This window comes from Vipera berus (assembly GCF_964194415.1).
Source record: "Vipera berus genome assembly, chromosome: 1".
In the NCBI taxonomy this organism is placed as follows: domain Eukaryota; kingdom Metazoa; phylum Chordata; class Lepidosauria; order Squamata; family Viperidae; genus Vipera; species Vipera berus.
In genome coordinates, this window is record NC_138202.1 from 88,857,546 (window position 1) to 88,871,197 (window position 13,652).

A 13,652-nucleotide genomic window follows, 5' to 3' on the forward strand; every position below is an offset into this window, starting at 1 on the left:
TAGTGGTTAGAGTACCACCCTTCAATTTGGGAGACTGGGATTTGAATTCCTATCTTATCAATATGGGTCCTTGGGCAAAGACCCCCTAACATTTCACCTGTCTATCTTGGGTATAAGAGTGACATGAACTAGGAGAGTCATGCTGGCTTGGATGATACACGGTCTAACAGGATATGCAACAGATACTGGGGAACTAGGACAATCTCACGATAAAGGGGCTACTGGAACAAACTATACATGGACAAGTCAAGAGAACCTGTGATTGATGGAATGCTGCCACAACAATACATCTAACAAGAGAATATATGAGGGAACCACGAATGGACAGAAGATGGACATTCACACTAACTACAAAACATCTGGTTATCCAATGCTTCAATGTAGCAAGGAGGAAGCTGCTCTCACAACTTCTACAGAAACAGATACAAGTTTAGGAGTGGAGCTACTATCAGCCATCTCTTCTATGTGGATATCAAGTGGTATGCTAAGAGTGAACAAGACATTAACTTCCTGACTCATCTGACACAGATCTAAGTGAAGACATTGGGAGGTCATTTGAACTGGAGACGTTGGCCAGATAGTAGTAAAGAGAGGGAAGGTAGTTAGGACTGAAGGGTGGAACTAACAGCGGGCCACATACAGACCAGCCTTCAAGTTCCTTGGTATCTCACAGTCATCTGAGAACCATGATGAGGAGACAAGGAAGACAAGCAACATCCAAAACATCCAGAATAAGACCTGAAGAACCAGCTCAAAGACAAGAACAAGTTCCACACCATCAACACCACGCTCTCAACTCTACCAGATACTTCCAGTGTAGTCAGCTGGCCAAAGGAGGATAAGAAGGCTGCCAATGTAAAGATCTGCAAGCTCTTCACAATGTAGGGGAGGTTTCTCCCTTAAGTCCAATGCAGGTTTCTCCCTTAAGTCCAATACCCAGACACTGTACACTAGCCAGAAAGAGAGTAGGCAGGATCTAGTGAGCATCAAAGTCACTGACCTGAATGTGGGACTTCCAGATCCAGACATGTAGGCAAGTACTGGTCAATCAACCAGATTTCATGGTCATAGGCAAGGACCAGAAAGCAGAGGTGGGACAGATGTAGCGACAATAACATCAGGAAGAAGAGGTGTGAGAAGTTAAGAGAAATATCAGACCCTGAAGGAGGAGCTAGAGAGGATGTATAAAGTAAAAGCCAAAGTGGGGCCAAGGGCTGTAACTCCTAAGCTGGAAGAGTGGTTCCCACAAATCCTAAGAACATCAGAACTGACTGTCCAAAAGAGTGCAGTGCTTGGAGTAGCTAAGATACTATGGAAAATCCTTCTAGGCCAAGACCCAAGACTGAGGGATTCTATCTATCTATCTATCTATCTATCTATCTATCTATCTATCTATCTATCTATCTATCTATCTATCTATCTATCTATCTATCTTTTTTCTGTATGAACTGCAGTTGACACAATGACCCTACTATTCCCAATTCACTGGTCTCAAACATAATTCATTATAGGTTTCTAAATTATACTTCAAATATGGTCAATTTTTGAGAAGTTGCTAGAGCAGCCTTCTTCAGATTAATATCTTCAGAATAGCTTGGACTCTTACAATCATCTACTGTAACAACTATGTGGGTTGAAGAGGTTATGAGAGTTTGTCCAACGTGTGCATAAGCCACTAGACAAGAAGGGATTGTGCTATTGAAATGAGTGAAATTCACTGAGAGGACACAGGGATCATTGTACTAGCATGAGAATAACCAAGTCTGGGTCCCATATGCATTTATTCTAAGACTTGACTTTTATAATGGAGGAAACCAAAAACAAATGTGACAGTATGTCCTTTCTCAAAATTAAATCTTACAAGCCATTAGCTATTCTATACAGATCAACATTCTTTTTTCCCCCTCTACCGAATTTAAGCATTAAATGTGCTTAAATATTTTTTACTTTCATGCACCACCTCTTGGGGAATGAAACTTGTCATTGTAAAATAGGTCAGCTCTCACTTAACTGCAAGATAAAACATTCTTCAAAGTGATCCATGTGAAACCTTTTTCTCAGGAGGACTGGCAGAACATATTGTTACTTTGAAATGTGGTCATTCGCAGTCTGTTTCTGTGGCCAAGGCTGCTCTTTGGAATATTGATAAGTGATAGGAAACACGGAAGCTGGAATGTGGGGTTCCATGCTCAGCATCACGAGCAGGGAAGTTTTCCTGCATAGTACCTTGCTCCAGATTTAATTTTCTCAAAGAGGCAAGGACACCAAGGAGCCAGGACAAGTTCTAAGCACAGATGACAAGTGTGAACTGACTGCTTCTTGCTGGGCTCTAAAGACAGAAAGGACAGGTGCCCGATATTTTTCCTAGACAATGCAAGCTTTTTTTCTTTACCAACTGGCCTAACTGAAAGGTTTAAAAATTCTGAGAGTGAGTTGAATCTGATCAAGCTAACCTTCTGAATTTCTATGAGGCAGAGTTTCCAATGCTTGGGAGCTTTAAAATATGTGGACTTCAATTCCCAGAATTCCCCAGATAGCCATGCTGGCTGGGGAATTTATGGGACCTGAAGTCCACAATTTTTAAAGTTCCCAAGGTTGGGAAACTGCTATAGAGGAACGCTAATGTCGCATTGAAATGGTGATGCGCACATATTTTTAAGTTGTTTCCGTTTGGAAAGCTCTAAATGTTATCTTGTTCTAATTACCAAGGAAGGGCTGTTGGGGTTTGGGGTGTTTTTTTTTTTGGTGGTAACAATTTTTGTAGTGCTGGATGTAATGTTGTATTACACATGCGCATACAGAGAGACCTACACAAACATATTCTTGACTTACAGCTTTTGGAACAAACCTTATCTATTATCATTCTCTGTCTTCCTTGCCTTTGGTCCATATCTGAGTCCTTCGGGAGAAGGGCGGTATACAAATTAAATTAATAAATAAATAATATCTCTGCTATGTTATTTTTTTAGGCTATAATGCTTTCTTTTTTTAATTCATTGTGTTTTGTGTTTCTTCTTCTTCTTTTATATTACTCAAATTTAGATTAAAATTGGATTTAGCAATAGGCAAATCTGGCAGCCCAAAGTATTCTAATGATTACCAAGACATTCACAATTGATTTTAGTTAATGCCACTAAATGCACCAGTGCATCGTTTGAATCATTATTATTTTTAACTACGGTCAGCTTTGAGACTTCTCCTTGAAATCCTTGTTTAGCTTCTGTGGTACAGCTTCTGCTGCCTGAGGAAAGAGAAGAGTCTCAATCTTCCTTTATTCAGATTCATTGTGATATGCTGGTAATCATGATGTATAAGTAGAGAACATTACAGTGATACGGTATAGTGACCAAGAGAAATTCTTGATGGGATGAAAGGTTACTTGACTGGGAAACAATAGCTGTTAACAACACGACTGCCTGACCAATGATGCAGAAATTTATTCCAGATGCTTCTCCTTTTCCCCACCTGATCCCCTGGAACTCCCAATGTCTATGGTTATTTCTCTTACAGAAGTCAAATCCTTCTAGTTTTTCCTCTGCTCTCAGTCTAGATTCTCCACAGTCCTGATATCAGATTTAAACTGCTGCTCATATAGATTAAAATGAATGATAACAAGGCCACTAGAATAGCTTCACGTTCTGCCCAGTAAACCCATTCCTTGGAAGAGTTAATTCTGCAAGCAATTAATGCTTTAAAGATTTACCAGCCTCTTAATTATCTAGGATAATTTCCATGGGAATGAGAGGTTATTTTTCTCAGAGAGCTCAATCTAGGTAATTATTTCCCTTTCACAGAAACTTTTTTTATTAACCAATAAATTATTTACAGTTACAGAAGAAGCCCTACCTGGGGTAATGAAAAAAAAACCTTGCCAAACAATGAACTATATGGTACATTTTCCCTTTGAAATGGAACTAATGCAACATTTTTCACTTATTTACTTATTTATTTAGCACTAACTAAATGGTTTATACTTTGTACTACACACATAGTCTTTAATGTAACAGGTTAGGAATGTTTTCCATAGTTTGGATATCAGACTTCTGTTCATTAAAAGAGTTAATTTAATCAGTCGGGTAATATTAAGAATAACGGTGACTTGAAATAATGATGCATTTTCCCCCCTTTCTAACAGTGGGAGTGTTTCTACATGAGAAGCATCTAGCAGCCAAGAAAGGGCAGTATGGCACTACCACAGAGGTGGTGGGGTTAAAAAAAAGCAAGATGGTGGCTGTGCCCACATGATCTAATCTCTGCCTCTTTATGTATAATGCAAGTAAAAAAGGGCAAGATTTCCATTGGGTAATCATGGCTATCATCTTGAATTTTGGCGACTCCTTATAGCAGGGGTGTCAAACTCAATTTCATTGAGGGCCGTGTCAGCATTGCGGTTGCCCTCAGGGGGCCGGGTGGGTGTGGCCTGGGTGGGCATGGTCTACTGGGTGGGCGTGGCTAGTGCGTGTATGGCCTACTGGGTGGGCGTGGCCAGCTCTACGCATCAAGGGTGCCTATGGGGGCCTGGGCAGGAGTGGGACAGATCTGAGGGTCTCTGGCAGAAGGAGGGTCTCTGGGCCAGGGCCAAGGCAGTGGGGGCCGTTCCCTCACTGTTTCCAGGATGGCTTCGCGGGCCACATGAAACCACTTCGCGGGCCGGATCTGGCCCCCGGGCCTTGTGTTTGACATGTCTGCCTTATAGAATGTGATGTTAACATTTTCTTAAGATTGTTGATGTTCATCTATTCACTAGGGCAGGGGTCTTCAAACTTGGCCTTTTATGGGGACGCTGGCTGAGGAATTCTGGGAGTTGAAGTCCACAAGTCATAAAAGGGCCAAGTTTGAAGACCCCTGCATTAGGGTAATCATAGACATTAGGGATTCCTGAGTACACACCAAACATCCTATGATTAATTCATGCTGTGACAGATCTTTCTTTCAATGCTCATCTTGGCTAAAAGAAAGCCTTGCACTACTGACAGTTCAGTAGTGAGAGGCTTCTTCTTAGCATCCCAATTTTTCTGTAAGTGCTACCTGTTGCAAGAACACCTGCCCCAAGGAAGAGGCAGGACAGGTTCATTGTTTGCACTACAAGTGTCAGCAACCAAAAGACAAGACCAGAAGAACTTCACAGTTGTGGTTTGTTCTATCACAGGTGAATTGGGAAGAGGGATTGGCATACTCAGAGTAAAGTACCAGCAAGCAAAGCTCTTTTCAGGCATGGCCATCTTCACTGTCTCCCCTTTAAAAGTTTCCAAAGAATGAAAGCGCTGACTGGGCAAATCTGAGAAATGGCTTCCATCAACCTCGTATCCTCCAGATAGGTTGGAACTACATTTCTCATAATTTCTAAACATCACAGTCTCCAGTCTACAGGGGACTGTAGTTCCAGCACACGTGGAAGTGCAGTTCGGAAAGACTGATCTAAGGAACCTAATTTGCAATCATTCTAAAGAGACAGGCTGTAAAGAATCATTCTTTAATGGTCCTGTTAGTACCGTAGCTACTAAGCTTTAGCAATCTGTTGGTACCATTGCAAGGACCATTGCTTGCCTTTCACTGCAATTAAGAGGCCTATATGTGGCCTAGGTGATGGTTGATTTCCACCCACATTTTTTTGAAAGGCATTCTATAAGTCAGCTTCAGCAGCTTAGTACAGCCAGTTACATACATAAGACTTTGGAGTGGAATAAAATATCCTGCAACTAATCAGGTTGATGCAAAGGGCAGTGGTTGGCTCATTAGCCACATGAAATTATATTGGACCTCTCAGGTGTAAGTTACACAGCAACCACAAATTTTATATTATATACCAAGTCACATCTCTTCAAAATCATGTCAATCCTCGTGTTCTAAGAACTATACTTCTTTCTGTTCCTTGTGACAGGTATTTTGCACTATGGTATAATCATTCTCAACCTAATACCTTCTAAGTAGAAAAACTTGTTTGCAAACTCATTTCAGATTATCAAAGACAACACATTTGTGCCAAAAAAATTATAGAGCAGATGTGCCACCTAGACAATGTCAGAACAATAACTCAAGACAAATGCTAACTGGAAGACTATGTATCTATAATCATGGATTATGCTTCTTATTCTAGTATCTCACTGTTAGTGATCCTATCTCCTCACCCTCCTGAGTAGCCTACAATTGCTTGTAACGCTTTTTTATTACCCTTTCCCCAGGTTTCCCTGATAGGTATTTATTTATTTTATTCCAAATTTATTTATTTATTTGCTTATCTGTGAGGGCCTGGAGTGAGGCAGGGTACTGAGGGGACGGATGGGAGAGGGAGATGTGAACTGATCCAGGACAAGATCAATTACTATTTTTCATCTTTGACAAAGTAATTAAGGCTGTAGTGACTTGTTAAATTCAGTCTCAATGGCTGCTGCAGTGATAGATGCAAATTTACAATCAGTTCTGCTTCAGCGTAGGGAAAATGATTATCCACTGCAAACAGGAGGCCAGAGAGTAGGGAATCACTCCAGAGGGACCTGTTTCCTTTTTTAAAGAGTGTGCAGGCACTGCTTGGGGGGGGGGGAACGTGATGGAGAGGAGGGTTTGAGAAAGAGAGTGGAAGAGAGAGAAAGGAAAAAGAATAGAAAGAGGTCAGAAGGAGGGAATAACAAATATACATTTATCTCTCATGCTCACTCATGAAGAGGGTGAGTATAAATGATTACAGTGCACACGATTCATATAACTGAAGCCAGCACCAGGTCAGGGTTCTGCGTAGGATAAGCTCTGTTGAGCTTTGACAGGGTTTTTTGCATTGTGAATTGAAGGAACAGCCTGGATAGCCTCCTGATCACATTTGGGGCAACTTTAGCTCTCTCTATTTCTTTGTGCTATACATGTGACACATAGCCCGATGGAGTGGTTGCCTTCCGAAACATGATTTTATTTATTTCTATATTTTACACTCAAATAGCTAGAGACCTTTGGTACATCTCAAGATGTTTAAAAATAACAGAACCCTGGAAGAAGTGTGTGCGCGCACAGACACACAGAGAGAGAGAGAGAGCACCAGAAATATTTCAGAGATCCACTCCGCCCTTATTCCCATCTGACCAATTTATTATATTTTAAAGCATTTAAACATCCTTTATTCTGAACAATGAATCATTTAAAGGTGGGAAATCTAAAATGCATACCCATTATCCCATTTGCAGCCTTCAGAGAAGATAAAACTGACTTCTAGACTTCAATCAAGTGACTGGAAAGAGAGGTAATACTGACTACGGTACTTAAAATTCCCCAAGGGGCCAAATTCCCATAGTGGGGTAGAGGAGTTATCAGTATGGCTTTTTAAGCCCATTTAAGACCACCCAGAGAGGGGGAAAAAGCTCACAATATGACTTTGCAAATAATATCGAAACATTCCAGGTCACCAAGCAGGGCATAAAAAAGGATGCACGGCTCTGAAAATTTAACACATGCATAGTGACAACAAAAGGAAAAAAATGTTTAAAAGCAAAATAAGTATCACTTAAAGCAAAGCCAAAACAGTATTAAAATCCATTATCAAAAGTCTCAGAAAGAAACAATGCAAGATTTACACCATGTAAGGCTGGAGACAATCTTGTTTCCTTCAACCAATGAGTTCCTACGGCAGGTTGGATTCCAGCAAAAAACCCTGACTCATCTAATCACCAATGATGTCTAGTAGATCTCTGGTGAATAATGTATAGATGAGGTGCAAATTTTCAAATATGCTGACTCCACCTGGTTTAAATATCCATCTTAAACAAAACTTGTCTAATGGATCATTTGATACTTTTAATAATCATAATATACTTTATTACATTTACATGCCTCTGACTCCATGCTTCTCTTTCTCTTGCTTGAATAAGCAAATTCTGTCACAGAGTTTGATTTTTATTTGTAACCTTAGAACAAACAGGAGACGGTTTGGTTAATTTCTACTATTTCTACAGCTTTTAGAGCTGGTGTTAGAGTTAGGATCTGCGTGTGGGGGGGAAACACAGGATATGTGAAATGGGGGAGTAGATTGGATCATAGTTATTAGATGAGGTTCAAGTTTCATGAAAATCTCCACCTACACATGAAATTCTGGTCATTCTCTTTAATTCTGTCCTTTGAAGATGGGATATCATAGTCTACCTTTCCAATTTTTCCCTTCCAAGCATCTCCGCTCATGTCCACATCATTTTTAGCAAAGCTATATTTAGACGAAAGCTCTTGTCCAAAGTTCTGGGAAAGTCAAGGCTATAAATCAAGAAGCAAAAGCTCGGGACCTAATCTAAATGTAAGGGCAAACCATTTACAGAAAAGTTGCCTAGGTAACCACAAGGACTTGTCCATACAGCAGGCACCAGGAGACAAGTCTCAAAAGCACAAATTATAACAATAAACCTTAGACATTATTTTTAGATCCTCCCTTTTTCTGAGGGGAGCTGAACTTGCTTTGTACCATAAAACCAGAGGCTGTATCAACTTGCAGTTCAACCAACCAGCATGATCAGGCCAAAAAACAAAAATAGAGCCTTGGTGGAGCAGTGGGCTAATGCCTCCTTAAGTAACACCAGCTGCCTGCAATTAGTGCAGGTTCGAGTCCCACCAGGCTCAAGGTTGACTCAGCCTTCCATCCTTCCAAGGTAGATAAAACGAGGACCCAGATTGTTGGGGGCAATAAGCTGACTTTGTAATAATGCTGCTTGGGGGGGGCGGGCGAAAGCCCTAATAAGCAGGCATATACATAGAATGAAGGCTATTGCTAAGCACATTGATTTGTGCTTAGATTGTAAGCCGCCCTGAGTCTTCGGAGAAGGGTGGGATATATAAATGGGATTAAAAACAAAACAAAACAAAAACCCAACTAAGCATATTTAAAACAAGATGATTGATAAATTGCCATTTGATATTTTTCTCCATTTAACTCATGGCAATTTACAAAAGCACTCTGAGGGCTGTCTGTGATCCAACTTGTGTGTCTCTAACACAACACCCAAGAGGAACATTTTTGGATGAAATGCAGGGCATCTCTCTCAGCATCTGCTGTCTGGTGTGCATGCCCACCTCTCTCTAAAGAGCATTTGCACCTCTTTCAACAGGAGGCGCCTATTTTTTTTTGTCTATTGCCAAGAGCACTGCAGACATCAGGCGTCTTTCACAGCACACGCAAGGTCACTGCTGCTGAAACAGCAAAATAGGCCCTGCTATGGTGCAAATCCAGCACCGGGAGAACGTGGAGAGAATGACCGTCCCTTTTCTATTCTACCGTCTCAGGTCAGCCCTGTAGCCTTGCAGTTGACGATACCCACCCACCCCCCAATCAAAAACTGGAGACAACCCTTTCGCAGATGGGACTACTAAACCCTAAATCAGAGCTAGTCAGTCCGCTCCCCCCCCCACCCGTCCCTTTCCAGAGCGCGCCAAAGAGCATGCGCCCGCCTCCTGAACGTCCATCTTCGAGGAGAAAAAGTGCAGGAGCAGGACTGGGCGGGTGGGGCCGAGCGGGGAAGGTTTGCTGGAAGCTCGGGAGTGCCGACCGAAATCCCTCTTTTCCCCGCGCTTCTCTTACTGCTCCTCTGCCTGTATGGCGCCCCAGGCGGGAGCGCCAGCTTCCCTGCCGGCGTGGTGGATTCGGCGCGGGAGTTTTGCGCTTTCAAACTTCACGCGCCCTCCTCGTTCCGGCCGCAGGATCCTGAGTCAGCGCTGCGCCAGCCGCTTCATCCCCGCGCCGCCTCCCGAGCCAGGCCCCGCAGCAAAGTCTTAGACCTGGGCGAAAAGTGCTCAGGTCCGGAGAAGTCATTCCCCCCTTTTGCGGGACGCGCAGCTTTGCGCAGATCCGCCAAAGGCTTTAAGCCACCTTCCAGCTCTGAAGCTTAGGCTCAGGAGCTGGCAGGGATGACGCGAGTTCGAGACCCACCCACCCCCCTCCGCTCCTCTTCGCAGCACAGATGCCCGCCCTTTTTGCCCTCAAAAGGAAGAAAGGTTTAAAATGGGGGAGGGATAAATCTCCGGAAAGGTTGTGGAGAGAGTTTTTTTTTTTTTAAAAAAAGAAGAAGAAGCTTTTGCCAGCTTTTATATTTATATAACGGGCCTGCAAATCAAGAAGATCATGGAAAATGAAAATGACCACTTTAATCAATGTGACACTGGTAGCCACGAGGACATCTCAGAGATTGAAAGGAAGAAGAGACTTGTTTTGTTGTTTCTTTTACAAGAATCTGCAGAATGTATTGTTTCTTAACTTAGATTATTATTATTATTATTATTATTATTATTATTATTATTATTATTATTATTATTATTATTATTATTATTATTATTATTATTATTATTATTATTATTAATTTTATTTGTATCCCGCCCTTCTCCCGAAGGACTCAGGGCGGTGAACAGGGCAATGCATGTTAAAAAACAAAATACAAAAATTAAGAGATGAACAGGTTCCCCCAATTGGATGACAATAGAAAACAATATTTCAGTGATAACGTTGATAATGATGTTTTTCCCCCGCCTCTATGTAGGAAGCACTCTTCGCCTTGGGTTTAAATTGGAGCCCGTGTATATTGGTGGGCTTGGACTTTCAGTCTATAAATAGATGGGCAGTGTGACGGAAAGAGCTAACTATATTCGTGTTGATGTCACCTTGTCTAGGAAAACAAATTCTGCCTTATTTTTAAATTAAGCCTCCAAGCAGTTCTGTGAATGATCAGTCAGCAATAAGTCCCATTCTACTGAATGGAGCGTCTTCCTAAGTAAATGTGCAGAGGCTTGCAAATACAAACTCTCTCTTGGGTGTGTAAAAAAAAAAAAGAGGATGCCCTTGGGGAAAAACATTTTGCAATTGAATTTTAGTTCAGTAGTTAATTTATATATTCTTTTGGATTATTGGGGTCTCTGGAATTAACTTCGGTTAATCCAAAAACCATCAGAAAGCCTTACGCACTTTAAAAGCTAGCAGCCCAGCTATTATGGATCACGAGCCACTTCATCAGATGCTTGTAACAACCAGAATTGTTCACGAAAGCCAATGTCGTCATTAGTTTGCCATTTTTTAAAAAAATAAAATGCATCATTTATTTGGCTGTCATTACATTTGAATTTATTTTAGAACAAGGGCAACAACAACAGATTCCAGTGCCTGGACTGAAGGAAAAAAAAGGAACAACTAACTAAATTCCTTGCCATTGAAGAAGATGAGCAGGTGTAAAATTCATCATTATAGAGTTTATGAATCGGTCCTATCCTGTATCTTATAGAATGAGACACATCAGCACATTTTTTTTGCTTTTTATACATGAAGATCCTTCCAACAAAATTTGTGTTTTTGGATTGGTGACATTTTGTTTAGCTCCTGTATGTAAAGAAATTGCTCTACCCTTGGGGGAAAGAGAGGGAGCTAAGAGACAGGCAGAGCTACGAAGGATTCCCCACCCCCTTCTTACAATTTCATTCAGGCTCAAAACTCTGAAATTTTCTTATTTCGAAATAATGTTAAGCCACAATGGTTTACTTCCCTGGTTTTATTGATTGCTCTTGTAAGCCAGCTAAAATTATTGTGCATAAGTGACTTCTATGAATAAATGAATATAAATCTAATTCAGAGTATATTTAATACATTACAGTTTTTAGAGTATGTTTTTAATATTTGTAATGATAATGATTTTTTATATTGTTTTATTTTTGCTACGTGCCATCCAGAGTCATTAGCTGTGAGATGGGAGGCTATATAAGTTGGATGGATGAATGGACGGACAGACTGACAGACCGAGTAAGCTCAATAGAATGCATTTTTAGGAGCATTTGCAAAAGTCCACATTCCAACACTCCCCTATCTGGATACGTTATGCCCTTCCTTATGAAATAATTTCTAACTAAGTGAATATGGAGTTTAACTTAGTTGACATTCATTTTAACAATAAAAAACAAGATAAAAGAGTGTCGTTATTTTCCTACCTTCATAGTGTTTAATATATACACTTGTACATTTTTAAAGCTACAAATGTTATTTCATGTTATCATCATCATCTTAAGTCCCTCCTAAGCAGGTCCTACTCTGTTACTCCAAAGTGGGTTTGTTTTTAGAGAAGATGTGGACTAGGAGAAGAGATTTGATATACCCATTTCCAGGTAGTGAAAATGGGTACTGGATAAAGTGAGTCTAAATGCTTCATTATACTACAATTTTTGTAATTGTTTCATAAAGTAGCCTTCCCTCCTTGAATCTCATATAGAGAGGTGACAAACTATAAAGTCCATGAATTATCTAAGGAGCTACTTCATTCTAGTAAATAGGCTTGTTGGAAGTTCCGCATCAACTATCCAATCACATTTCTCTCCTTGTCTAAAAAACATCTGTAAATCTGAAAGGTGCTTGGTTGTTTAAAACACGTCACATGTGCATTTTTAAAATAGATAGACACCAGTATTCACATAATGTACAGAACACTAATAATACACATGGACACAAATGCACATTTCTTATCCCATTGAAATCAGCAGAATCGTCCCACTGATGTCAACTTGGGCTCAATCAAGCTTATAGTTCTAGTTCTTAAGCTAACCGTTTGTTAGTGGTTGTACTGTATATCGCACAGAAATTTATAATCAAAGTTTGTGCTGCTGTTAATCACAGTTTCCTAATGGATGGACAATTTCAAGGATCTCTTAGGATCTACAGCATCTGTACAGTTGCTTTGTTTGCTGTTATTGTCTGGTTTACTTACACATCTATATAACTTGTGAGTCCATGAAGAAATCTTGCTTAAAGATACTTAAAGATACTCCCCGGGGTATGCAGGCTGGGCATTCTAGGTTTTTAGTCCCAACTCAATTTGAGAGATTGGGGAAGGCTGGTCAAGCTTCCTAACACCACTTAGCAAATTCAACCCCAACATCACTTTAACTTTTTAATGGAGTAATTCAATACTAGTTTGCTCTGTTAAAGAAAGGATTTAGGATTTCAGTCTTTGAAAATCTTCACTCAGCTGTGTGTGTGTATGTGTGCACGCGGATTCGTCTGTGCGTGTGCGTGTTGGGAGGAATATTTCTCCTGACATCTCTGTACTAAAAATAATCTCGATGAAAATAAATATTTCTCTGGGCAGGCAGTGAATTTCGTCTACGGTGTTGGGTCTCCTGCTGCATTTTTGGCGGACAAAGGTCCAGAAAGGGGGAAATCTTTTCCGTTCACTTTCCAGAAGAATCGTGACATTAAATTAAAATGCCGCTGCTGACAGATGAAAGGCAGGAAAAGGCGGCGAACCGGGTCTTTCGGAGGGGCGGTAGAGGAGCTACTGACTGGAGGCAGGAGTTGTGCGTTAACGAGGGAGAAGACTTCTATCGCCCCTGTTTGCGCGTTGGGTGCAATAGGACGTGTTTCTCACATGTTCTTTTTCTAATTAACCACACACGCGCGCACACGGCTTTCGCTGGGCTTGGCTTAGCAAACTCTCACACACACCCCTCCTTCCCCCTGAGTCACACCAAGCACGCCATCCCAACTGCCGTCTGACTGACAGCTAGCTTGCGCGCCTGTTCCCGTTGCCGCTTTAAAAATTCGAATCCGAGGGTAATGATTTATCAAACTCTTATTATCAAAAAAATGTCACAGGAAGGGCACCTTGCTATGCACTGACGCAAACCCAGTCTTTCTCACGGAGCTATAGAAAGCTTTGCTC

The 13,652-nt window shown here is 41.0% G+C and overlaps 1 protein-coding gene across 1 annotated transcript in view; it reads left to right on the forward strand.

Annotated features, from left to right (window-relative positions):
• Window positions 1-331: 331 nt before the first annotated feature.
• SLC6A5 (solute carrier family 6 member 5) overlaps window positions 332-13,652 on the forward strand; it is a gene marked incomplete at its 5' end in the record, with an annotated part of 81,659 nt that continues 68,338 nt past the window's right edge. Inside the window, one exon of the mRNA XM_081328331.1 lies at window positions 332-479. Coding sequence (XP_081184457.1) covers window positions 332-479 — 148 coding nt within the window. The remainder of the gene's footprint in view (window positions 480-13,652) is intronic.